General features: G+C 50.1%; 3 protein-coding genes across 4 annotated transcripts in view; 2 read left to right on the forward strand and 1 right to left on the reverse strand.

Annotated features, from left to right (window-relative positions):
* TESK2 (testis associated actin remodelling kinase 2) overlaps nt 1–24,002 on the reverse strand; it is a 116,914-nt gene extending 92,912 nt beyond the window's left edge. Inside the window, exons 1-2 of the mRNA XM_062622937.1 lie at nt 23,984–24,002; nt 22,469–22,590 (exon numbers count right to left, since the gene is read on the reverse strand). The gene's annotated coding sequence lies outside the window, so the exon portion shown is untranslated. The remainder of the gene's footprint in view (nt 1–22,468; nt 22,591–23,983) is intronic.
* AKR1A1 (aldo-keto reductase family 1 member A1) overlaps nt 1–24,833 on the forward strand; it is a 201,056-nt gene that overhangs the window by 123,516 nt on the left and 52,707 nt on the right. The gene's annotated exons all lie outside the window — the stretch shown is intronic.
* LOC134165816 (uncharacterized) lies at nt 301–15,471 on the forward strand. 2 transcript variants are annotated; one of them, XM_062622954.1, is made up of 6 exons: nt 301–426; nt 10,311–10,772; nt 11,782–12,105; nt 12,259–12,425; nt 12,564–12,611; nt 13,246–15,471. In XM_062622954.1, exons 1-5 carry the CDS (start codon nt 360–362, stop codon nt 12,588–12,590), a joined length of 1,047 nt encoding a protein of 348 aa, XP_062478938.1. In that variant the 5' UTR covers nt 301–359; the 3' UTR covers nt 12,591–12,611; nt 13,246–15,471. The 2 variants fall into 2 exon arrangements, with proteins under 2 accessions (XP_062478938.1, XP_062478936.1); XM_062622952.1 differs by lacking the exon at nt 12,564–12,611.

Genomic DNA, 24,833 nt, shown 5'->3' on the forward strand with positions numbered 1-24,833 from the left:
GTGCTTCCCGAACCAGGGGTCACTGCTCCGAGGATGCAGGAGCCAGTGCGGGACTGGACCAAGAGCGCCCAGCCCGAACCGGCCGTGCCGGGGACCGACCGGAGATGCCGGTGGCGGTGCCAAACCGGACCGCGGGTGCCAGGGAGCGAACCGGGACCGGCCCGGAGCGCTCTGACCTAAACGGAGGCGCACGGAACAGGCTCGGGGATGCCGGGCCCGGGCCGGCCGGGAGCGCGGGGGCCAGTGGCGGTCCCCGCCCCGCGCCTCCAGGGCCGGGGGCTGCACCACGTGCCGCCCGCCCCGCCCCGCCTCGGCACCGCCCCGGCTCCGCCGGCGGAGCCAGCGCGGATCGGCCCAGCATGGAGGGGACGCGGCGCGCCCTGCTCCGCCTCGCCGCTGTTTGCTGCCTGCTCTGCGCCCTGCCAGGTACTGGGGACGGCAGCCCGAGGGGTACCGGAACGCGGGGAGGTGGCTCGGGGGGGTCCCGCCCGTCTCACCGCGGCCGGGAGAGCACCGCCGGGAGCAGCCGTCGGGGCAGCGCCGGGGCCCGGGCTCCTCCGCCCGCCGGTGGGGCGGCGGGAAAAGGGTCCGGGGATTCCTCCTCGGGGACGAGAACCTCCTGGGAAAAGCCCCCCGAAACTCGGCCCAAGTGCCCTGGCTCCGGCCGGCGCGCTGGGAGAGTGGCCCGGAGATGCCTGGGGGGGGGAGCCCGGCGAGCCTCACGCTCACGGCGGTAGCGAGGCCGCCCGGCCGGCCCTGCCCGTACACGGCAGCGCGGCTCCGCCGGGGACCAGAGGGGCCGGCCCGCGATCACCTCCTCGGCGCGGCGAGGAACCGAGGGGATGCTCGGGGAGGGGAGCGGCGAGCCCGGAGGGACTCTGCTACCGGCCCCCATCCCTGCGAGCCCGCTCTGTCCCACCCTGCAGCTCACGGGTCCCCACAAGCAGTTGCCGAGCTCCCATCGAAGGGACCCCGGACAAAGCCCGAGCGCTGCCGCCTCCCCGCACGCACCGGACGCCCGTCCCGCCGTGCTGCGGGAGAGCGTTGTCGGCGTCCGGGATGGAGCAGGAGCCAGACCCCGGCCCGGGCAGCGTTTCCCACGCTGTGTTTCGGCAGCATGCCATGAGCAACACGTCCCCACGTGGGCAGGCGCAGTCTGCAGCGTGGCGCTGACAGCCCCGTTCACCGGCACGGCGCCGGGCCCTGCCGCATGGCCGGGAGCGGGCCCGAGCCGGGCTGCCGGCATCCCCGCCACCAGACCCCGGCAGTAACAAGAGGCTGAGCTGGCATCTAGGGACTTGCCCGGGGCTCGGGAAGCAAACGTGCTTCCTCTTGTTTGCGGCTGAGAAAAAACTCTTAGCCAGACTCTGTCAGGGTGATGGAAGCAGTAGAGACGGGGGGTGACGCATAGAAACTTCGGTCTCTAATAGTTAACTGTGTTGGTAAAACCCTGGTGCAGGGCTGAGCTCCAGCAGTGAGAGCAGTGCTCATGCACACATTCGGTTTTTGGTGCTGAATGCAGTTTGGCTGGGTTTGACGCTGAGCACAGGGAAACAGTTCCAAACCAGCTCCGTTTATCTGGGTAAAGCTTCGGGTAGTGCTGTGTTCGCTGTGTATGGCTGTGCTGCGATGGGGTGCAGGGACGTGAGCAGGCACTGGCAAAGGAATGACTTGCTGGCAGAGGAATGACAACTTGGGATTTCTGTCCTCGGGAGCAGGAGGAGGCCAGGGCTTTGCTGGCTGTGTCAGCAGCGTTTCTGCCTCTGGCACACTGGGGTACCCCCTGGGAGCCCCTTGACCCAGCTGGCTCCTAGGAGCTGTCTCATTGCAAAGTCCAAGACTCAAAACTGCTGGAATGTAACAGAGTTAAGGTTGTGCTGAGTTTTTCCTGGAATCTTTCACTCTTAGTGTCCCAATCCCAAAGTCCCTTCGCAGTCACAGGAAATGGCACCTATGCAGCTGGCCTGCTCCTTGTCCTCATGGCTTTTGGATCCTGTAGCTAATCCCAGCCACAGTTTAGAGAGCAAATGTTTTCTGAAAACGGATGGCATGGAAGAGATGCCACCAATAAAAAATGCCCCATGGCAAACCCAACCCTTATATCGAGACACCAAAGAATCCATCAGGACAGTGATGGAGGAAGAGAAAGGTTCACCTGGAGATTGTCCCCAAAGCCAACAGTCCCTAGACAAACCGATCCACAATTGGGCTCATCCCAGCTCCATGAGCTGGTTTCTGCCCTGCTCCTGATGCAGATCCTCTTTGTATCTTGGTCCAGCAGTTCCTGCTCCTGCTCCCTGGACAGGTTTGCTGCGGGGCCACAGAGGGGTTCAGGCTGCCATTCCTTGTGCTCTGCCCACCTCAGCTTCTCAATGCAGCCTTTCTTTGCTGCCTGCGGAAATCCACTTCCTCTAGTACCGTCGGCCGTACGAATAAAACCCCAAGTAACTCTGTCCTGGGTATTTTGCTGCCTCCCCTCCCGTGTTGAGCTGCCTCACAAGCAGAGGGGACGGTGTGGGGCCAAGGGCACATAAAGCCCCGTCTGTCAGGGCTGCGCACACAGGCAGGCAGTGTCTGTGTCTGTGCAATAGATTTGCAATGATTTTTGTTCCCCTTTTTTGCCCAGGGCAAGGGGGAGTGGATGGACAAGGACAAGGGAGAATGGCTTTAAACTGAAAGAGAGGAGATTTAGATTAGATAGTAAGAAAAAATTCTTCACTGTGAGGATGCTGAGGTGCTGGCACAGGGTGTCCACAGAAGCTGTGGCTGCCCCATCCCTGGCAGTGTTCAAGGCCAGGTTGGACACGGGGGCTTGGAGCAACCTGCTCTAGCAGAAGGTGTCGCTGCCCGTGTAGGGGGTTGGAACTGGATGAGTTTTAAGGTCCCTTCCAACCCAAACCATTCTGTGAGATTCAACCCCACCTGGCTGGGGCAGCTCCAAATCTTCTGCACCCAGAACTGAGCCACAGTTCGGTTCTCTCCTCAGGGCAGTACCTCTGTCTGTGTGGGGTCGCCCCAACCCTGCACTCCCTGCGCAGCCCCATCATGTCATGCTGTCTGTCTTCAATGCCATTTCTGTGTCTGCTCTTCCCCCAGCTCCAGGTGCAGAGTGCATCTTGGCTCCCCACTGCCTTTCCATGCCCTGACCCCTTGGCTTCATTCCTCTGGGCAAAGGAGAGCAAGGAGGATCCAAAGCACAGAGGCCCCTCTCCTTCCTTCCTTTCAGCCAAGACCCTCTGGGTGGGCAGACACAGTTCTTGTTGCAGGGGTTTCCGTGGGGCAGCCTTGTGGTGCCTCTGGCTGCCTTCATCCCCACCACACTCTATGGGGCAGCTCTCATAATGTTCAGCATTGCTCAGGTGTGGGGCCATGTCCCAAGCCCTGTAGGGCTACTCCAGGCAGGGCCAGGGCATGTGCTTGCCCCACATGACCCAAACTGCTGCTGCTCAGGGCAGGATGCACCCTTCCAAGCCCCACAGCCCATGAAACCAGCAGCCTCACAGCTGGAAGGTCCTGCTCTGGGCTGAGCAGGCTTCTTGATGTCCAGACTCCCCCCCAGCTCATGCCACACTGCACTGGAGATCAGGCTCCCTGCTGACATGGAGCTGTTATTAAGGCAACTGGCTAATTAATTTTCTCCTAATGATGTGCGTGCTTCCTCCACTGCAGCTGTGACTCCTGAGGTGACCAGGGCTAGGCTGGCTGATGCCAGAGCTTCCTGCTGTTGCTGTATTTTTGGGGTTACACAGCCCCAGAGAAGGGAAGGCTTCCCAGGGCTCCTGTGTCCCCAGCAGCCTCTGGGCAAAGGGGTCTTCATCACAGCTCAATCCCTCTGCCGAGGAACAAAGCAAACATCATGGGAGCTTCCAGGGCACCTTCTTGCCAAGCAGGATGCTTCATAGCTGCATGCTGCCAGTGGAAAATAACTGGCTGGTGTGACAGTGGTGGCTGAGCAAGGCATCCTGCTCTCCCCTTTTGCCCTGCCATGGGAATCTGGGATAAGCCTTCTGACCTCTGTAGTGGGGGATAAGTGATGGGGCTTCATGCAAACCTGTGGGAAAGCTGTTTCTTGCATCTCTCCTTGGGGCTGCCCCCTCCCTGACTCAGGCTCCAGTACCACTGTGTGCTCAGGGCATGTCTATGCTGTTTATGGTTTTTTCTAGTACAGAAGATTCTGACCTTGACATTTATGGTACTGTTTCCAGGGCTGCTCATCTCTGCTCTTGAAACTCTTGCTCTGCTTTGCCATGCTGTGCCACGGTGGGCTGGTTGTCCCTGTTCCAAATGCGGTGTCAGTAAAATCATACAATAGTTTGGATTGGAAGGGACCTTCAAAAGTCATCTAGTCCAAACGCCTGCAATGAGCAGGGACATCTTCAGCTAGATCAGGTGCTGGGCTGTCCTTCCCCAGCACCCAACTGAGTGAGCTGTGCGCGCTCAGTACCCCATATCTAATCTGAGCCCCGTCTCGTGCTCAGCTCGTGGACACCTGCCTATCAGGCTGGAAGGAGCTTCTCAGTCAGGAGACCCGGTTTCTATTCCTGTCCCTTACCGCAGCCATGGCTTTGCAGCGTGCCTGGCCTGGCAGCTTTCCAGGAGGTGCTTGGCACTCAGCACCGCCAGTTCACACCCCTCAGCTTTGCTGCCTGCGCAACAGGGCACAGCTGAGCTCACAGAGGCCACATGTGGTGAATTAAACTGCTGCCACCTGGGAGCTTCACTGTGGTCCCAAGGAGGCTGCGAGGTCTGATCTGTCCCTGCACCAAGGCTCCTCGCAGCACAGAGCCTATTCAGTCTCTCTGCTGGGATGGGGATGGGAACAGTCCTGCCATCAGCCCTGGTAGAGAGAGCACTGGATCCTGCAGCAAATGCAGCCCGGTGACATCCTGCCTCCATAGAGGTATCCAGGTATCCAACTGGAGCTGAGTTTACAAAGCAGTTCCCCTTTGTACTGAATCTCCATCTCTGAGCCTTCCTTCCTTGCGATGAGGGTGTTTGCTCTACAGCATCCCTGGGTGCATCTGGCACCTACCTGGAGAGCTCTATGAATCTCTTCTGCCACTTGGGGCTCTTGAGTTAAGGAGGTCAGGTTGAGCCGATGTCTAATCAGCAGCTACTCTGGTTCTGCTTTTGCATGAAATGAAGAGCCTCGGTTTTAAATCCCACTGTATGGTTTTATTTGCATTTGTGCTCAAGCTCTTTTTCCTTGAAGAGGTTGTTTAATTACCATTGGTTGGTAACCATAAAAATGTAATAACTGGCAACAAAAGATAATTTCTACACTTAATGGAGTACTTTGCTGAGCAACAGGATATAATATAATTGCTTAAATACGTATAGGTTACAGCTTATGCTGTTACTTTTTAAACACTAATTTTGCATTTTACTAGGTTGTTTGCAACTTGAGCTGTTAACTTAAATGGGAATTGAATTCAGTTAGTGAACGAAAATAGCATTTTAGAAGGGCTCGGGTGCCTTTTCAATGAATCAGAGTGGCAGTTTGACTTGCGCTCTGTAGGAAGCTGCTTGAAGCGAGGTGCTGTCTGCAGTGACAGCCTGTGCAGGAGGATACATCCACACCAGGGAGCCCTGCTCCCAAAGGTGGTTTCCCGAAATCCTGGGTGGATTTTTTCTTGTCTTTGTGCTCAGCTCTCACCTGGGTCTCTGTGCCTGTTCCAGTGGTGACTGCAGCCTGCACCCCTTTGCCCTGCTCCCCCAGAAGCCCCAGCAGCCAGCCTGCTGCTGCCTTCTTTGCCTTATGTGGCTCTCCTGCATCTCACCCTGTGGGATTTTAGAAGCCTATGGATTTCGATTTGGGTTTGTTTTGTCCCTTGGGGAGCTCAGGCTGCTGTTTCTGGCTGAGATAAGGAGGGTGCAGAGGATGCTGCTGGAACTGTGGCAGGAGGGTTGTGTCAAGAGCTCGTCTGCAGGCTGGTTCAGCTGAGGCCCTGCACTGTCTCTCACTGACTTGTTTTATTCTGAGATCAAAATGGATGTTGGGTGGCTGCTGTGGGAGAGGATGGAGGAGACATCCCCACTCTGCATGGCTGCCCTGACACAGCAGCAATGCTCTCTGCTGGTTGTGCAAACCTTCCTCAGCCCCTCACTTGGCCTCAGCCCTGAAACTTGGGCAGGGAGCACAAAGGAGGAACGGCCCCCCATCTCCTGCAGAGCTGGCTTCCTTCACTCCTCTCAGCTATGGCATATTTATACCATGTCTACTCTGGAGCTGTTGGGAGCTCTTGTTGATGCATGGAGGTCCCTTAGTGCTGGAGAGGGGCTGAAGCTGTGGGCTGATGCTCAGAGCCCTCCCTTCCCTCATGAAGTTTCCCACCCTTGTCCAAGGCAGGGGCTTTCTTGGCTGGCTGCATCCCTCCTCCCTTGGGACTGCTCTCTTCCTTCGCCCCTCTCGTTTCCCAGACAGAGGTCACTGCAGTCAGCATTGTCTGATGGGAGCTGCCGCTCCAGATCCACCTCCCTGCCCTAGTGTGGTCTGAGCCTGCTGTTTCTCACCATGCACAGCCTGAGCCTGGTGGTTAGCCCAGACCCGGGGCTGCAGCCAGGGGACCTCCAGGCAGTCTGCTTTAACAGGCACTGTAGCGTGACCAAAGCAAACCCACCCCTGGTTCCCAGAGATGCTGTTATTATCAGAGCTCTTGCTTGCAGCTGCTCCTGCTTCTTCACTTGCAGCACAATCGTAGTTGCTTTATTATGGATCCAGGAGTGACTGCACCTTCACCACCTGCTTTGGGGTGCTGCAATTGTCAGGCTTTGGAGCATCCCAGAGAAGTTGAAGCATATCCACACTAACTCCTTCCCATTTACACCTGAGACAAGATGGGCATGTGGTTCCTTCTTGTCTCCAGGAGCTGATGGGGGTGATGCCTTAGGCAATGCAGCCACAGCTTTCCTGGCATGTGGTGCAGGAAGCAGAGCTCCTTCAGGAAGACGCCAGAGTAACGAGCTCTGACCTGTGTCTCTGTAAGTAACTAATAAACAGCTAAAAACATCATTGCTCGGTGACTGGAGCAGCAGGGACAGTGCTGGAGATGGGGATTTTCCGACCTGTTCGGCACCAGGGATTCAGAACAAACCACAGTGGTGGGACCCTGGAGGATCACAGCTGCTGTTGGGTTTGCTGGGTCTCGTCCAGCACAGGCAGCAGCAGCAGAGCTGTGCTCCCCACACAGGACTGCAGGGTTTGCACCGGGCTGGGTGGAAATGAGTGATAAAACTCTGGGAAACAAAGTTGTGGCGTTGCAGCAATGATGTAGCAGATCTTAATGCAAGACACTGTGCGGGAGTGCTTTTATTTTGAGACCAAGCTGAACTACGCCTCATTAGTGCTTGCACTCCAACGCTCACAAGCACCAAGTTGAACCTATAGGGTGTTTCCCCAAGTGCTTTGCTTGGCGACTGTGTGCTGGCTTTGGATGTGCTCTTACCCTAAAGAGCTGACAGACAGATGAGATGGTGATCTGTCTGTCTGTCCCCAGGTGATCATTATTTACTCACTGTCCTTTGTTTCTTTATCCATCTTAAGCTCTTGCCTTGTTCTCTATCTTCCCACCATTATCTGTTAATGGCTTGAGTCTTTGTGTTGGCCGGGTTTGGGCTCTCCCTTTTTTCAGGCTCTCCTTTGTTTTCCCGAGCTGGTAGCACTGTGATAAGCAAGGCTGGATGATCTGCTAATGCAGGTGCCATCAACACCTGCCATGCTCAGAGGCGTCGGAAGGGATTCCTGCTGCCCCAGTGGTTCCTTTTCCTGCTCCATACCTGCCAGTTTTCTGCAATCTCTTCTGCAATTCTCTACAAAGCAGGTTTTACACACCACAGTGCTGTGTTACACCAGAGCCGGGCCAGCAGCCAGCACAAGTCTGTTTGCAATGGTCCTGCTAAATTCCTGTGCGATGCAGGTCTGGAGCAGCCTGTCCACCCAGGCACCACTTCCTCGGTGGTCACGGACATGTGGCGGCATGGAGACATGTGGCTACATAAGGATACAAGAACTTAGGGGAATACAACTCCCACTAGCTCTCCCTCTAGCAGACAGCAGGGAGCTGTGTGTACAGCCCATCCTTATTCACAGGGGAGGGGAGCTGCTTGTGCCCACAAACCCGTCTGCCCCACAGCACCTCCTGGCAGGGATGCCAGCTCCTGACACTGATGTGACTGTTTCAGAGCTGCTCGGGCCTTTGTACAAGACAGCTCTTCCCAGATCTTTCCTCTGCGTGACCCCAGGCACAGCTTGCCACCCCGCAGGAGCTGGCCTGGGCACAAGCCAGCTATTCAAAGCAGCACGTAGCCAGGCTTGCCACTGGCCAGGCACCTGGCCACCACCTTTCCTGTTTACCCCACGGTGACAGCGCAGCTCTGTGTGTGTCTTGCTGCATAGCAGCAGGTAGTTGGGTGTTTACAGAGCAAGCATCTGCCAGTGCCCAGCCAGGATCCGTCAGCATTCCCCCCAGTGCAGGCTCTGGAACTGCTGGGATCTCACCCAAGAGGCAGCATGCTTGGTTTCAGGCTGGAAATTCTCACATGAAGGGCTGTGTGGTTTGGTGCCTGATCCTGGGAAACGCAGTGCTTGGGTTTTTCCTTCTAGGTGTTACTGGTGTACTGTGTACCTTAGATCCATTTTAGATTAGACATTAGGAAGAAGTTCTTTACTGTGAGGGTGCTGAGGCGCTGGCACAGGTTGCCCAGAGAAGCTGTGGCTGCCCCATCCCTGGCAGTGTTCAAGGCCAGATTGGACAGGGCACTAGAGCAACCTGCTCTAGTGGAAGGTGTCCCTGCCCAAGGCAGGGGGTTGGAGCTGGATGAGCTTTAAGGTCCCTTCCAACCCAAATCATTCTATGATTTCAGAGAGCAGCTTGCTTTGTTTAGAGGCACATTCTGGCTATAGACAGCTGGATCCAGGTGAAGCCAAAGGGAGCATCACTTATACCTTCAGTCCTCATGTTCAAGTTGCTGCAGCCGGGGCTCCCCTTGAAAGCTTGTTCTGTTAATGTGTGGAGCAGGGTTGTGCTGCCTGCTTGTGCATCCCCCATGGAGCCCTCCTGGGACTGGGGCCCTGGGCTGGGGAAGCACAGCTCTGTCAGGCTGCTGTTAGGTTTTGAATTCTCCAGCTGGTCAGGGTACTGCAAAGGTCTCTTGTGAGAGATGCATTGTGTCTTTTTTTAGGGCCTGTTAAGTGCTGTAGCTGGGGAAGAGCTCTGATAACTGTGTCCATTCTGAAGAGCTTTTAAAAACTCCTGAGTTTTCCCCAAAGCCTTGGTATGAGAGTGGGCTGCTTTGTTGGTGGATGAATGCTTCCTGGGTACAGCATCTGCCTCAGATGCTTCTCCACTGTGGAGAGCAGGCATGAAGATGGATTTTCTTCAGTACCTGTGTTTTTTCCTGCAGTTGGCTCCTCATGCCTCTGTGGCTTGGTTAGAAACTTGAACAGAAATCATCAAAATATTGACCATGCAATGTTTTTAAATTGTCTGGAGAGTCCATCCTGCTGGTGCTCCATTTCTCTGTTTTCTTCCTGTTTACACCCCGAGAAACCCTCACAGGACCTGTGTTTATGAATGGGCAGTGTAAGAGCTTTGTGGTGTTCCTTCTCCCTCATGCTGTCACACTGTCTAGCAGCTTAGGATCCGGGGGGATCCTTGCTTGCTGCAGGTTCCTTCTAAGGAAGCTGGCCTCGTTGGTGTAGTGGGAGGCTGAGTAGCCCCCATTTCTATGACAACAGTTGCACTTTATGGTGGTGATGTGTTCATAAATAGCTCATGAAGGTGGCTCCCAAAGCACCCCACCAGCCCTGCTAGCTGTAGTACTCTTGCTACCCATTTCACCTTTCCCTCTAGCAGCAAGCCCACACTACTACTAAGATGACTAGGATATATGCTTTACGTTTGCCAGCACAGACTTTTTAAATGCTTTTCTACACTCTGTCAGTCCAGGGGAGCTGGGGATCTACTGCCACTTCCTCCCCACTTGTATTTTTTCCTGTACACTGCTGACTCCCAACGAACCAAGGAAGACTTACCTAAGGTTCTCACACAATCAGGTCTCAGGTGGTACTTTTAAAAACCCAAATCCCTTAAAGGGTTTAAAAGGTGCTCGAGGATAGAACAGAACAGGAGCACAGCGGGGAGGAGGTCCCCACCTTACAGAGGAGGGACAGAAGAGCTGTACCCCTTCCTCAAGTGTGTACCTGGAGTTAAAGGGATGGAGAGGTTCAGTTCCTGGCCTTCCCCTCTGTTTTTCCTCTCAGTGTGGGATCTCTGACAAACTTTTCATCCATTCTTTACTCTGTTCCATAGGAGAGGGTCAGAAGACATCAGAGGTGACACCACCTTTTCTTAGCACAGCGCCAACCTCGCATCAGCCAAGGGAAGCCTCTGCCTTCAGTGCAGTGACTGCTGCCATTCCTGAGACAAGCCTGGAGAAAAACTTGACTGCTGCCACACTCAATGCCACTGGAGCCCACGCTACAGAGATGGAGGATGCCTCCATCCCTACCACCCCCATGGTGGGCACCAAGGCAGAGACACTGCAGGCTTCCACCACTGCCAGCACCGAGGACGTCACCATTACACAGCATGAGCACCACAACATGATCTTGTCAGTCAACAGCAGCACTGAAATCCTCTCCCCTATCCCAACTGCCAGCACTCTGGAAGAAAACCAGCACCACCACGAGGTCCCTGAGCCTTTCAACACAACTGAAGAAATGGAGGAGGCCAGTAGCGCAACCCCCACGCCTCCCCTGAACAGTGTGACAGGTAAGGTTTTGCCTTTCCTGCCTGTGTGGAACGTCCTGCCCCAAGGGTGCATAACCTGGAAACTCCTGTGAACTCTCAAGGCCAGTTCAGTGGGACTGACTTGCAGAGCTGCTGTTAATTCACCATCCACTTTGCAAACTTCATTAGTTTATGGTATTAAGTGTGCTGGCTGCTTTCCGATGAGGACTTTGATTGTGTGCAGGGATGTCCTTTATAGATCTCATCCAAAACAATGTGCTTCAGCAGTGCTGCACAGCTGGGCTCGTCCAAGACCAGAGCTGGGGGCTCAATAGGAGCTTTTTCCCTGCTGCAAGCAAATGGGGCAGCACACCCTCCTTTAAACAAAGCATGCAGAAGGGCAGGCACAAGCATCAGCCCATCCATCTCTGGGCAACCATGGGAACCCCTACCCTACCTCCAGATCCCTCCTAGGCAGCGTGAGGACTGGCTGTAGGTCTGTGATCCCAGTCTCACCCACCTTGGGGCCTGCCAGGCTGTCACACACCCCTGTTGGAAGGCAGCTATTGATTGACCATTGATGTGCATGGTGGTCATGCACAATCGCATCCTTCACCCTGGCTGGTGTCACGGGGTCCTGCTGTTCTGTGACACACAGACACATCATCACAGGGATGATGCTACTCAGTCCCTGGGCAGCCCCTTCTGTGGTCCCTGTAAGGAGGGATGAGAAATCTTTCCCAGTCTCTTGCTCAGGGGTGACCCTCGGCTCTGTGCAGAGCTGTTTGAGACTACTCTGCTTGTCCTTTGTCCCCAAGAGGATAGGACTTGTGGACCCAGCTGAGGTTAGCTGACATTGCAAATTGGCACATATGAAAAACAAGAAGACTTTCCAGGCACTGTGGCTGTGCTATAAAACCTGTTTGTTTCCTGAAGGGTTGTCAGTAAGGTGCTATTCCTGTAGTCCCAGCAGTAATCCCTACAGCCCTGCTTACATCTTGTCACAGATCCACTTTATCCTTTGAAATAATTGATTGGTTCTATTTTGCAGCAACAAGTAACAGCTCTCAGCCTTTTGGTGGGCAGACCATGGGACCCACAGCAGCAAGGTCCGAAACCAGGCCAGGAACGAGCCCTGTGCATGCCACAGAGGAAAGCACCACAGAGCCCAGAACCTCCTCTGCTCCCATCTCAACCACAGGGAGCATGTCCTCTGCTACTGCCTCCAGTACTGTGACAGTGAGACCCCTTGTGACCAGCTCCACTTATGCTAGCACAGCTGCCATCCCCACCAGCACACCTACACTGGAGCAGGCATTAGAGCCCATGCATGAGAAAGCCTCTGTATTGGATGTTGGTGATGATGAAAATCCAGGTAAATGCTTTGCTTTTGTTCCTGCTCTTACAAAGAGTTGGGGCTACTTCAAATTGCCTCCCAGTTGTACTGAGCACAACCAGCAAAGACAAGGCTTTGCTACTCCAGCCTTGAAGGTTCTCCTTTGGCCTCATTCTCTTGGTATCCTTGCAGAGCTCCCCAGTTCCCCTTTGGCTGATACAACGAAGGCTGATCCCTTGGTGATCACCGTGATCTCTGTCTTCGTTGTCATGGTGGGCATCCTAGGCCTATTGGGCTTCCTGAGATACCGCCAGCACAACAGCCGCATGGAGTTCCGGCGCCTGCAGGACCTGCCCATGGTGAGTAATGCCTTCAGCCCAGCCTGACATGGTCCGGCTTGCTACTGGCTGCTCTGCAGTTCCCCTTCTACCACATTAGTAATGCCTTGGGTATTTGCAGCAGCATGAATGCTGATCACAACTCCTGTTCCCTCTTAGGTCCCTCTCCTTCAATCCAGGGTTTGAATCAAGACAGCAAGTCTCAAGGTTGGCCACTAAAGAAGCTCTCTGCCTTTCCCTCACTCTGCAGGGGAATGCTAAGAGGTTAAATAGAGAGAGGAAGGGGAGCTCCATCCCATCTTCCCCTGAAATGACACCTTCCTAGCTGCTCCTCCTGTATTCTTGATATATTTGCTTTGTGACTCTAACAAAGCAGATTCCGTGCTCTGCTCCAGCAAGGTTGTCTGTCTGTCTGCGTTTGAGCTTTTGGGGCTATAAAAACATATGAGGGTTTGAGAGGCTGGATTAGCTCTGGGGAAAATGCAACTAATTCACTGTGCTTTCTGGGACAGAGGAATACCGAAGGGAACTTCTGCAGCTAGCAAGCAAGCTGATGCTGTTTCAAGCTGAGTGGAGTTTTCCACAGCCAGGGTTTTCCACATCCCTGCAGCAGGCAGGCTCTTCCTGAATGCACCTCTTCTCTCCAAAAGCTGCAGCAGGAAGAGAGAGTGACAGCCCAAGGAATTGCACAGGGACAGATTTAGAAGGATTGCTGGGCAGATGACCACAACTGTGACAGTGTGGATGAGAAGGCTGTACTGCCTGCACAGCACTCTTCCAGGCTGGAACTGTGTGCCACCATGCAGACTTTTCATTAAAGCACGCTCTTCTCTGCTTCTAGGATGACATGATGGAGGACACCCCTCTCTCACTCTACAGCTACTAGGCAACCAGGCTGTCCTCTGCCTGGCCGGCTGAACTTCCCAGAGGAGAAGGCCTTGAGGACTTCTTGAGGTCCCAGACGATCTGCTGAGGAATGAGGGGCTGTGATTTGCACACAACTGAAAGATCCTTTTCAGATGGCTTTTGGTTTTAGACATTTTCAGTAGTTCAATGTTGAAGTTTTTACGCTGAGAAACAGAGCCCAAGTCTGGCCCTTTCCTCCAGGGTGTCCTTGAAACCATGCCTTGAAGAGGTGCCTCCTCCTTTTAGTGTGGTGACCAATTAGCCAAGACAACCTTTGCCATCATGTTCCACATGGAGCTCTTCTGTCCATCTTGGCAGCTGCTGCTTTCAAAGGAGGTGGGCAAGTGATCCATACAAGAGCTCTTAACACTGGTGGTGTCAGCACAGTGCTAGCAAAGGAGACTGCTGTTTTCTAAGGGAGCCAAGGATGTGGAAAGCAGTTGTCTTGGGCTCCTTCTTGTTCTGTATTTTTAAGGTTGTTTGGTTTGGTTTTTTTTTCTTGCACTTTTTTTGTTCCTGTTTCAGCTTTAGTCCCAGGATTGGCACAGCCCATCCTGAAACACCTACCAGGAGGATGACAGACTGCTCTGCTTCCTTCCTACATGCATACCTTTTCTCTTTAACCAGGGAAAACAGTTTTGTGGCCACTGGAGAAGTGCCCTTGCTACTTGATGTTGCTTTGAAGTTGCTGGGAGGAAAATGAACATAATTTTAGCTTAACAGGGCCTGATAGGAGTCAGTCTGTTGCAATTAGACACACTAATTTGGTCTCACCAAAATTAGGAAACCGTGTCTCCCATACTTGATGCCTTCAGCATATGTGTAAACTCTGCCCAGGCTCAGTGAATGCTTTAGTCTATTTCTCTGCCTGGATTGACACTTGCCTTTCCTCAGGTACCTCCCATTTTGCTGCTAGCATCTGGTTGCTGAAAGCTGTTGTACAAAACTAGTACTGCACTCTGCCTCCTCTGCTATGCAAGGTCAAAGCTCCTTTACCTTCTAATGTTGGTCTTTATGCCAGTTGGCATCTCATCATGAAGACAGATCTTGGGTGTAGGTGCCTTCCTCCACTTCCCTTTCTAGATGTTAGGCTGATGAGATTCTGCACTTTTGCCTCAAAGTATCACTGCTGTAGACTGCATCCAAGCCTCCTGAGTCCCCTCAAGGAATGGACCAGAGTCTCTGAGTGTAAGTCTGAGGATCTTTTGGTGCCCTTGCCTCAGAAAGACCGTAGTGTGCATGACATGGAATTGTTCATGTAATTAACACTTGCTCCTATTTTCTAATTCACATTTGACTGCAGGTAAAGAGAAACACATAGCTTCTCTAGAGTGTTTGATTTGTGACTAAGCCAGTTGCTCCCTCAGGATACAGAAAGGGCTAGACAGAGATTGTCTATCACATTGCTCTTACAAGCCTCAGTCTATCCTCTCCTTTCAGTAGCAACACTCACTGACCCCACAAAGGACAGATACCAGCCCTCACTAGCAAAACTACCTTTTTTTTCCAGTGTTGTCGTTACTTGTCTTAGCAGGGAAAGGGCAATTTCCCAGTCAACAGGTTTTAAATTACCTGCAAAGCCCAAAGATGGAGCACAACTGGTTTGGGTCAAATAGATGAACTGGGTAAAGCAGTGGTTCCTCCTTACTGTGCTACTACTGCCTGAAGTGACAAAAGGCTGCAGTGCAATTTGGGTTCTGATGTTGGCTTTGGCCTTGCATCTGTTTATTGTAAGGATGCCCAGTAAAATAGGGAAGAGGGTTGGTTCTCTCCTACTATTACTGCATGAAAACTAAAGGGCAATTGTCACGACTCCAAAGTTTTTGTATCAAGCATTGTCTGCGCCGAGCAATCTCCCTAGCTACAGACTTGTTTCCCCTGCTGGAGGGCAGGGTGCTACTGGTTTTTGGCACAAAGAGAGGCAAGTAACTGGTGGAAAATAGAACTCCATCCTGGCTGGAACTGGTGCAGGCTGGCAGAGCTGGAAAGTGTCTCTGCACACAACAGAAAGGGCAGGGGCTGGTGGTTCTGGTTTCCCATGCATCACTGTCCAGGGGAAAGGGGTGAGGAAGAAAACTCACCCAACACCAAAGTGCAACTTTCTGTGTAAAATATGTTAATAGTGGATTTTTTTTTTCTGCAATAAAGTTACAAATGCCAATGGTGTCCTGGTCCTCATATTTTCATTGCAAACATCTAACTGAAAAGTGTTTGTAAATCACAATGAATCTTGTGGTAGATAAACAGCAGTAGTTTGGGGTAGGAAGACTCACAGACCTGATACTGATGAAAATGCCAGACAGCTACAAATCAGAGCTCTAAGGGTTCAGAAGGACACCACCCCCTGCTTGTGTTGCTTCTTGTCAGGGTCATTCCCTGTCTGGGTTGAATGAGATTAATTTCTATGTGGTCAAATCAGTTTAATTCTCTTTCAGAGAACACACTAGACCAAATAATCTAACATAGACCTTTAGACTCTGTTTCTTTGCCTCTGATTGAAGATACCCTTATTCTCATCTGTTGTCAACTGTAACCCCAACTCTATTTACAGAAATATCCTGAAAACCAGCCTAATCCAAACCTTAGTAGCATCATCTGTCATGCTTCTTTCTATAGTACAGAAGACAAAGCAAATTGAAAGGCACGTGCTTTTTTGTGTAACGTTATAGCTGTTTTGAACTCTTCTCTTTGGAGCTCGGACCAACACAAAGGTAAGCATTTGTGGTTTGTTTCAAAAGCCCAGCTCTTGCTACAGAGCTGATAAGAGTCTCTCCTGAGCTGTTACAATACCTCAGCAAAATCACCCAACTTATGTCATAGACTGTGTTCTGAGATTTGCTACTGCAAAAGCAAAGTACAGCGAGTGAAACTACTCTATAAAAGCAAATCTCTGGAAGATCTAGAACAAGGGGAGAGCAAACAAAGACTTCACAGCCTAGCAAAGTCCTTGCTCTGAATAATCGGAAGACTTGCAAGTGAGCTCTAAACCCTGCAGAGATTTCAATCCTGTCCCAACATACAACCATACAAAATGAAAGAGCTAAGTAACAGAACAAACATGCTACAACTAAGCCAGTCTCTTCTCAGGCCTGAAGTCAGCATCATTCTAGTGATTGATGTCGGAGTTTCCTCTGTTCTGCCTTTTTACCACCAACCTCACTCAGAGCTGATTCATTCTTTGCAGAACGAACTGCTAAGAGGTAGCACAAGGCAGATCTGCCTTAGCCAGAGAGGCAGCAGCAGGACAGGCTTGTGCAGGCAGCCGGTCTCGGGAGGCACAAAGCTGACTGCCTTTGCCCAGCCAAGTTCTGACTTCCCAGCCAGGTGAAGCAGTCTCTGAGTGGCCAGGTTTGAAGAGGGATCATGGGCAGTTGTGTAGGCTTCATCCTTATGAGCAGCAAAGCAGACTGACAGAACCAGAAAACAACTGCTGCCAGTTTCTGCATGTCTCCTTGAACACAGCTCTTGCTGTTGATAAGGTTTAGTTTAATGGCCCTTAGGCTAAGGTACAGTTATGCTATTAATTAACGAGGGGATGAGAATCAATCAAATCACATTTCAAGCTAAATAGGAAGGAAAGAAACCCCAATAAAAGCAGAGTTTGTGACCCACCTGCCTTCTCTGCCGTCCCCTCTCTGCAGACTCATGTTTTGAAGGGTAGGGGATCTAAGCAGATGAAACATGACAGTGCCAGAGCTGCTGTGCTAAGTGCAGGGCTACCTGTGCTACATGCCACTTCTCTGCCCATTCAGTTGTCCTCCATGGCTCAGTGCCTGGATTTTATAGAATCACAGAATAGTTAAGGTTGGAAAGGACCTTAAGATCATCAAGTTCCAACCCCCCTGCCGTGGGCAGGGACACCTCACACTAGACCATGTCACCCAAGGCTCTGTCCAACCAGGCCTTGAACACTGCCAGGGATGGAGCAGGGATTTTAGCTTTCAATACTGTTTATTTTCACCATCGTGTCAAATAAGGCTGCAGGTGGTGTTCAGAGACAGAGAAACCGCCATGAGGAGCACGAGTGTACAAAGCAGCGTGTAGATCTCATAAGACCAACAACCCCATGAGGCTCTCCCATGGATAATAGTCCTGTGTGCTTGCTACCACTTAAAGCAGAATGAAAAAGGCATTGTACTGATCCAGAGAGCAGGAATGCAGGAACAAGCCAGGAAGTCAGAGCAGTAAATTTTCAGTAATGAAGGCTATGAAATGATGTATAACCTGGGAAGCTTTTAGTAGCTAGTGTTGTTTTCATACCCAGGAGACAACAGAAAATGCCTACTGTCATTTCCCAGACACCTAGGAAGGAAGGAAACAGGTTGCTGCACGCCTCCACATTATTTATACTCGATTTTCTATGACTACATTCAATTCAGTATAAATGTGGATTTGTCATGGGGGGAGGGGAAGAGTTTTTCTAAACTACCTCCTGAGGCTCTGCCAAGGATGTTCCCAGCTACTGCTACCTCTGTCTCGCCACACAGAGAAGTGAGAAAGGGATCTTCTCACTCTTCTCTCCCATCCCCCACAAAGCAAATAGAAATCATGCATTTCCTGCCCATAAACCAGGCAAATCTGTGGTCCTACTGCTACATAGCTAAGTGATAAGCAAATCTGTAAGACCATGACTGCTAATATAAACGTTCCCGTCAGTATTAGGCCCCAAAAACTGTTTGTTGTTTGGGTTTTTTTCTTAATTCCCCCAAAACTTTGTAAGATAACAGAGTTCTTTAAACTCCCCCAACATGAAGACTCTTCCCCATTCTAATGCTACAGGGGATACATTTCCTCACAGACATGAGAAAAATCAACCTTCACCCAAAGCACAACTTCAGAACACTCTCAGAAAATAAAACACTTAGACCCGCCCAGAAGACTTCCTAATTGTGGCTGGTGTTACACAGCTTGTAATCTAGAACCCCACCACAGCTGATTCTGCAACATTAGTAACCTTTTATAAGAAACCATTAACTATTACAGCAAGGAAGCACAAATAGGGTGCTAGACAGTGTCAAATTTGATAGATGTGTGCATTCTAAAGACAAAGGGATGGATGTATTCATCTGCTTGACAGCCTGCACAGCCTTCCTTGTGCTTGTTCCTACTTCCTGTCTAATAAATACACTTGAAAGATATAGTCGGCACAGGTCTGCTTCATGTGCACCAGCAGTTTAACAATGGTTAGCCTCAGTTCCTCTCTAATATTGTTCCTTTTGAAAGACCCATCAGTCAAATAACCCCCTGAACCACAACACCAGCTTGATCCTGATCTGCGGACAGCGGCCACAGAAGCAAGGAAATAACTGTGTAAAAAAATATGTGTTTGTTTGTGCTGTTCAGCTCCCTGTTTAAAGGTAGACCCAATCCCCCACCCACAATTCAAATAAAGAGCTAAGTTACCAGAGGTACCCTCCCAGTCATAAAACAGGTCTCCCTGTGATGAACTGCCCAGAATTAATATATCCCTGCAGCAGAAGCCTTTTGCTAGTGCTCTTTGAACTATAATGGAACATCTGTTGACAATCTCCCGCAGGGTAACTTCTCCCCCCACCCTGTTTTAATCCTCTGCCCTTCAGAAGTACTTTTGCTCTGAAATTAGACACATCAGTTGCCACAGGATGACTCTCAGAAGCATTTGAGTGTTTCCTTTCACACTGGGCTTTCTTGGGAGCTGCAGGAAGGGGGATGAGCACTCAGCCCTGTTCAGTGTTTTCTTACAAAATGTGCTGTTATGTCTGAATTCTAGAAGCTTGAAACAAGACAAGGCTCACGGGTTCTGGAACATGCCTTCCAGCCAGATTTAGGTACTCATTTGATTCTAAAAAGGGTTTTACTGGGGACAACTGCAAAATAAGCAGTTTTCCTTTTTGCTAATTCTGGCTGTCCCTTCTGATCACACAGGCAGACCAAGCCACTAACTTAACCATTACTTCAGTTTCCCTGATAAGCTTGGGGCAGGATGAGAATTCAGAGGTGGAAGGCAATGGTGCACAACCCTCTTTGTGGCTGGCTAGTAGAGAGGCCATTTTCAAAAAGGGCTGAGAGAGGCTCCAGGAAAATAAGTTCCCTTTGTTTTACAAAGTGTAACCTGCTGGATCACACTGAGTGATAGAGAATTGGTCACTGCATCCTGCTCAAGTCTTTTTCTTGGATGCATCAGGTCACTTTCCAGTCCACCCTCAGTCAGATCCAAGCCACTCAAGCAGGGGTTTATATCCTGGCCATGATCTGCCAATGGCTGTTCACACGTTCAGGTTCACTCTAAGAAGTAGAGTTGAACTCTGGGAAGCAGCTGTTCACTGGAGAAGGAAAACTAACTGATCTCAGCCTGAACTTCAAAGCAAAAGCCATGATTTATGCAGCTGAATGAGATGGAGGTCACAGGAGCAGCCTCTGCCACTGTGTCTTGTCTTGATCTATGCTCAACCCTCCACTTGACGATTCCTACTGCTACTCTCAGCACCACCAGTCTCTGCCTGCCTTTCAAACCAGTCCTAAACAAGCTGTGCTGCCTCCCCCCTCCCTTTACAGTATCCTGACTCAGTCCCACATCCCAAGGACTGAGAAGTAGGCAGCAAAGAGAATGCCATACATCTGTCTCCTTCATTGTCCCATCTGCTAGACTACAAAGCATTCACCATCAAATAGGCAGCGGTCCTCTTTCCCCATACTCTCAAGGCTTTCTGAACTCAGTGTCGTTCATTCACCTCTTCCCTTCTTCACCAGCTTGCAATTCTAAAGTAAGTTCCCTGAGAAGAAAAAGGACTAAAAAAATTCAAACCACATTAGGAAATTTCACAAGGCCCCTTTTAGCCACTTCATTCTCAAAAACAAACCCAGCATGGTGGTTGCAGAAGTTTCTGTGCAAAGAACAGCATTTCTTACTCTGTTTGAGCCATATAAGAGGAAGCAATTTACCAACACTTGTCAAATCAGCTGCTCCATATTAGGTCTTGTCAAACAGAGTAAAAATATGGTCAGTCTATATCTGTTCTTGCTATGTATAGTCTCCCTAAATGGCACAATCTAAGCCCAGCTAGATATCCCAGAGCTTTAGCTAGCCAACAGCTTAAGCAATATCCAACATAATCCAAAACTTGCAATATACTGGTGGGGTATATTGGAGGGGGTGGAACATTTGAAGGCATTAGTAGAGACAACACACACTCTTTTCTCAATTTGTTCTGTTCCACCAAGTAAGAGAGAGCTCAGAAGACAGGATTGTACAGTCCATCCCATGGGAGGGGGTTGAAGAAAAGGGCTGCACCTAGGAATTCTCTGACCCTTGAGGATATCCCACAATACAGACAAGCACCACAGCATCTCTCCCTCTGCAAGCCAGCTGGCAACAGCAGAAGCTGATTGAGGCACCACAAATCAGGCCCTCCATCAGTGTCTGTCACCTGGAGTGAAAGAACACTGTGTTGTAAAGGCATAAGGTGTAGGTTTAAGCAAGAGAGAGAGAGATGACAGCCAGCATTTCAGGTCTCGGGTGGAGAGTGGGACTGGGCAGATCTGTGAATGACTTCTCAAAGTGGCTATTTCCCTTCCTTTACTTGCCTCACCTGGGTAAGACCCACCCCTCATAGCTTCCAGGTCTGGGAAATCCAGGTAACAAACAACTCAAGAAGAGTTTTCCTGCCTAGGGAAGTTAATATCCTTTCTATCTTTTACTTGTTCCTTGCAGTAAAGAGCATATCTTTCAGTTAACATTAAAGGTCATGCAGCTTTAGTTCAGGCAGGCTGTCAGACAGCTCACTGCTGAGGTCACCTGCTCTGACTATTTCCAGCCTCTTCTCCAGCACTGCTTCAGCTCAAAACACAGCATGGAGATATCTTTACAATCTACACCAACAGAACAAGGAATTAGCCTTCCCCAGATTCCTTACCCAATATGCTAGCCCTAATGGCAGCCTATGTCTAGCCTCTCCAGCACTGCTCAGTGTGGACTGCAGTCAGTATCAAACTCTAATAAAAAACATCCTCATTCATCCTCTGTGGAAACAGAGAAATACCAAGAAGCATCCTCACATAAACTCAAATAAAAATAGGTGTCTATGTAAGTGAATCATGGTTCCAAGTGTCCTAGTAAGCTTCCACCACAGCTACTGCGTGCCCCTACTGTAATACTGGCCAGGGTTTCTGATGCGACTACAATATAAATATTTACTACTAACACTAAGCAACAGGTAACTATCTGCTTTGTATTAAATGAGTGGTACTGCTTGAGCATTTGATCAGTAAAGCTCTATGTATTAGTCCCTACCTGGCACGTGCCTCAGAATAAAAGTTAAAGAGAAAAACTTAACCCTTTGATGGGACATAAAGACTCCTTAGGCATTGTGCTAACAGCAACCTGACGTGTTAGGGCTGCATCTACAAAGCAGTTAATTGTAGCACATTTACCAGTAAAGTCTGAATCAGCAGGATTAGTAAATTGGAAAACCAGAACACAGAGCAGTTTAATATGCCTTACAGCCTCCATTCACAAGAATCTTAAGCATCTTACTAAAGTAGGGCATGATTTTTTTTTCTTTTAAAGGAACATTAGCCCTTTGTGCCTGATTTCCTTTAATTCTAAGTGTTAATGCAAACACAAGGGGCTTTTATATCCTAAAATCAAGGCATAAATCCAAAAGTATAAAGAGGCTGAGAGACAAACCTTCCTGAAGTGAGCAATTTTCACCTTCCTAATCTCACTGGCTGTGTGTCAGCACCAAAACAAAAATGGAGCCACATTAAAAAGCGGTATCTTGGCACTGTCAGAGGAAGTGATAAGTATCATAATTGGCCCTCACATACAGCTTTACATTACTCTGACACTAAATGAGGAGGGAGGATGAAAGAACAGACACGCATGCACATGTTACCTCTGTCCTGGCACATCAGTAGTGCTCTCAGAGCAAAGTTTTAAATGCAGCCCAGGTGGTAGGCCACTACTCCAAATTGTATTGCCTTCCTGCCTTTAGGTGCCTAATACTCATCCCTACCACTAAAACTGGGCACAAGAAGTGCCTCTAATCAAATTATCTGTATGACCTCTGGAATGCCCTGAGCAGTAGACAGGTTCTGCAGACCTCTGTCATCTGCATTACTGTGGAAAACCCTGCTAGGGTTCTTCAGATCCTGAGGGAGCAGGAACCAGCCACACTAACCTTCAGGCACCTGGATTTCTGCAGGGCTGGAAAGCTCATCAGAGCTTAAGTGTCTGAGGTGGAAACCTCACCCAAAGATGCTGAAAACCACTCTGCCTCTCTCAGCAAGTTCTTGCTTCTCTCTGAAAGAAATGAAGCAAGCAGCAAATTAGGTCAAAAGTTCAAGGATGAACTTGCTGAGCCTAAGCCTCCACCGTCTACCTTTTGTGACACCTCTCATCACTTGGAGAAACAGCTGCTATTCTGATTTAATAGCATTTTATTTACTCTTGCATGATATAAGCAGTGGCATGAGGCAGCACAAACCAGGTTCTATGATACACAAACCTAGGCAGGAAAACACATTGGCAAAAATGCTCAGGGACTGAATTTCATCTGTCTTTGACACCAATGGCTCCAACCAGCTCCACATCATGCAGATTTAAAACACAATGAATGGGCTCATTTCTGTTCAAAGACACAGCTACAATGCCAAACCCTTCCGATACAGGGGTCAGTTTGTGCTGGAAAGGGACATCAGGGCACCTGACCCAGCCATGAGATCTCCAAAGCAAAGGGAGGTTGGAATACCATGCCCCCACGTGTTAGTACACGTGGAATAAGTGAAGAATAGTTTCTATGATCTGTCTTTTCCTGCAGGCTCAGTGGATGGCATCTCCTTCAAGAACAGACTTTTCACTTGATCTTTCAGGTCAGAGACTGTGGATCTGATTGAAGCAAAAAGGTAACACTGACAGTCCCTTAAGTTTAGCAATGCCTGTTAGAATAATTATTGGGATGGGGATGGGGTGGGAACCCCTTTGCCAGGGTTTCTGGCACAGTCATCCCCCATAGCAGCAGAGGGCACTTCTGATGAGCAATTCAGTTGTGCTTTCAGCAGAGGAACAGTCTGGAAGCAGAGCCTCTGCCTCTCCACCAAGCCCTGTTCACGTTGTTATCTCACTTGTGCCAGCAGGGTTTTGTCCTGCAGCAGCACTGTGATGCACACACAACTGCAGGGGGGAAAAATAATTAACAAACCAAAACAATGTCATACGTTTAGAACCAGCTCAGCTCCTTGATGGGATTTACAGCACGGCAGCAACTCAGGGGGCAACGTGCTGTGAGGCCAGGGCAGGAGAAAGCAAAGGGGTGGCACATTTTAAGCTGATGTTGACAGCACAGACACATCTCATGAAATCACAGCTTGACAAGACGTGGGAGAGTGAAATGAGGGAAGGCCTTAGGCTTTTATAGAAAGAAATAGGGAATCGATATTTAATTACAGTAGAACTGCAGTGAAGCTCCATTATTGAAAACCTCTCATCAAGTTGATACAATATCTTTTATCAAAGGAAACCTAATGATAGAGCTATGTTGACCTACACACTCACCAATATTTCCCCACTTTATGGTCAAGAGGAAGAAAGATCAGAAAAAACAGACAAGGAATTAAGATATCTTTTAACTCCATTTCAGTTACCAAATCGTCATGAGTCTTCAAACTATTTGTGTGGCTCTCTCTCGGGCTCCTACCTAATGCAGAGCAATAGTTCTTTAACAGGATCAGAAAAAGGTTTCAAGAGCTGTGGATGGAATGCAGCAGGAAAGTCCTTTATGTTATAAGCAGTCCAACATTGTGTCCTGGTGATACTTACTTACTGTTCTGGAGAACACAGAAGATGAAAGAACCTTTCTGCATGAATACTTTATGATGACACCAAATTACCCTGTAGCTCTTGTGACATCAGCATTAGCCTGAGGGAGATGAATGGGAGTGTTGTGGTTTTCCTAATAATAAAACAAACCAAACCCATACCTGGGACACAGACGCTTCACAGAGACATCGCTGCCTTCCCCCAGGGGAGTGATGCATATTCTCTGGATGCTGTTTTACTGTTGCATAAAGCTGTATGAGGAAACAAACACTGGAAACAGTGACACGAATCCTCAGCTAAACCTGTGACAGTTGGGACATCTGGCAGATGGGGTTGAAGAGGATACAATTAAACAGAGCCAGAAACATCTAAGGATCCTCTACAAGGAAGCTCTGCTGTCGCTCATTTTCTCCAGGGAGCAGGTCAGAGCCCTCAGGTACAGGTGGAAGAGAGCAAGGGCCATGATCACATAGGTTAGAGGCACAAGCAACGCTAGTTCCCACCAGCCAAGCACGGTGAGAAAGGAAAGTGAGGGCAACTGGGGAAACTGGGAGGGTTAGAGCTTAGGCACCTCTTCTTGGAGGGACCGAGTATTATTTCCAGTTATTTCAGCAAAAACAAGTAAGGTTCTGTTCAACTAGCAACCAGTGGAGCATATGGAGCCCACCACTACCCTGACAGAGGGCTTGGACAGGGACAGAAACACTCCAGATTAAACAAGGCAGATG

Source organism: Pezoporus occidentalis, unplaced genomic scaffold (assembly GCF_034315485.1).
Source record: "Pezoporus occidentalis ecotype Australia unplaced genomic scaffold, CSIRO_AGI_Poc_V1 ctg25, whole genome shotgun sequence".
Taxonomy (NCBI): Eukaryota; Metazoa; Chordata; class Aves; order Psittaciformes; family Psittacidae; genus Pezoporus; species Pezoporus occidentalis.

What these genes read in the sequence shown, in the direction of transcription:
- LOC134165816 (XM_062622952.1), top strand. Translation starts at nt 360, where the DNA reads ATGGAGGGGACGCGGCGCGCCCTGCTCCGCCTCGCCGCTGTTTGCTGC. An exon ending in CCTGCTCTGCGCCCTGCCAG is followed by an intron (nt 427 to 10,310) that starts GTACTGGGGACG and finishes TCTGTTCCATAG; the next exon opens with GAGAGGGTCAGAAGACATCA. An exon ending in TCCCCTGAACAGTGTGACAG is followed by an intron (nt 10,773 to 11,781) that starts GTAAGGTTTTGC and finishes TCTATTTTGCAG; the next exon opens with CAACAAGTAACAGCTCTCAG.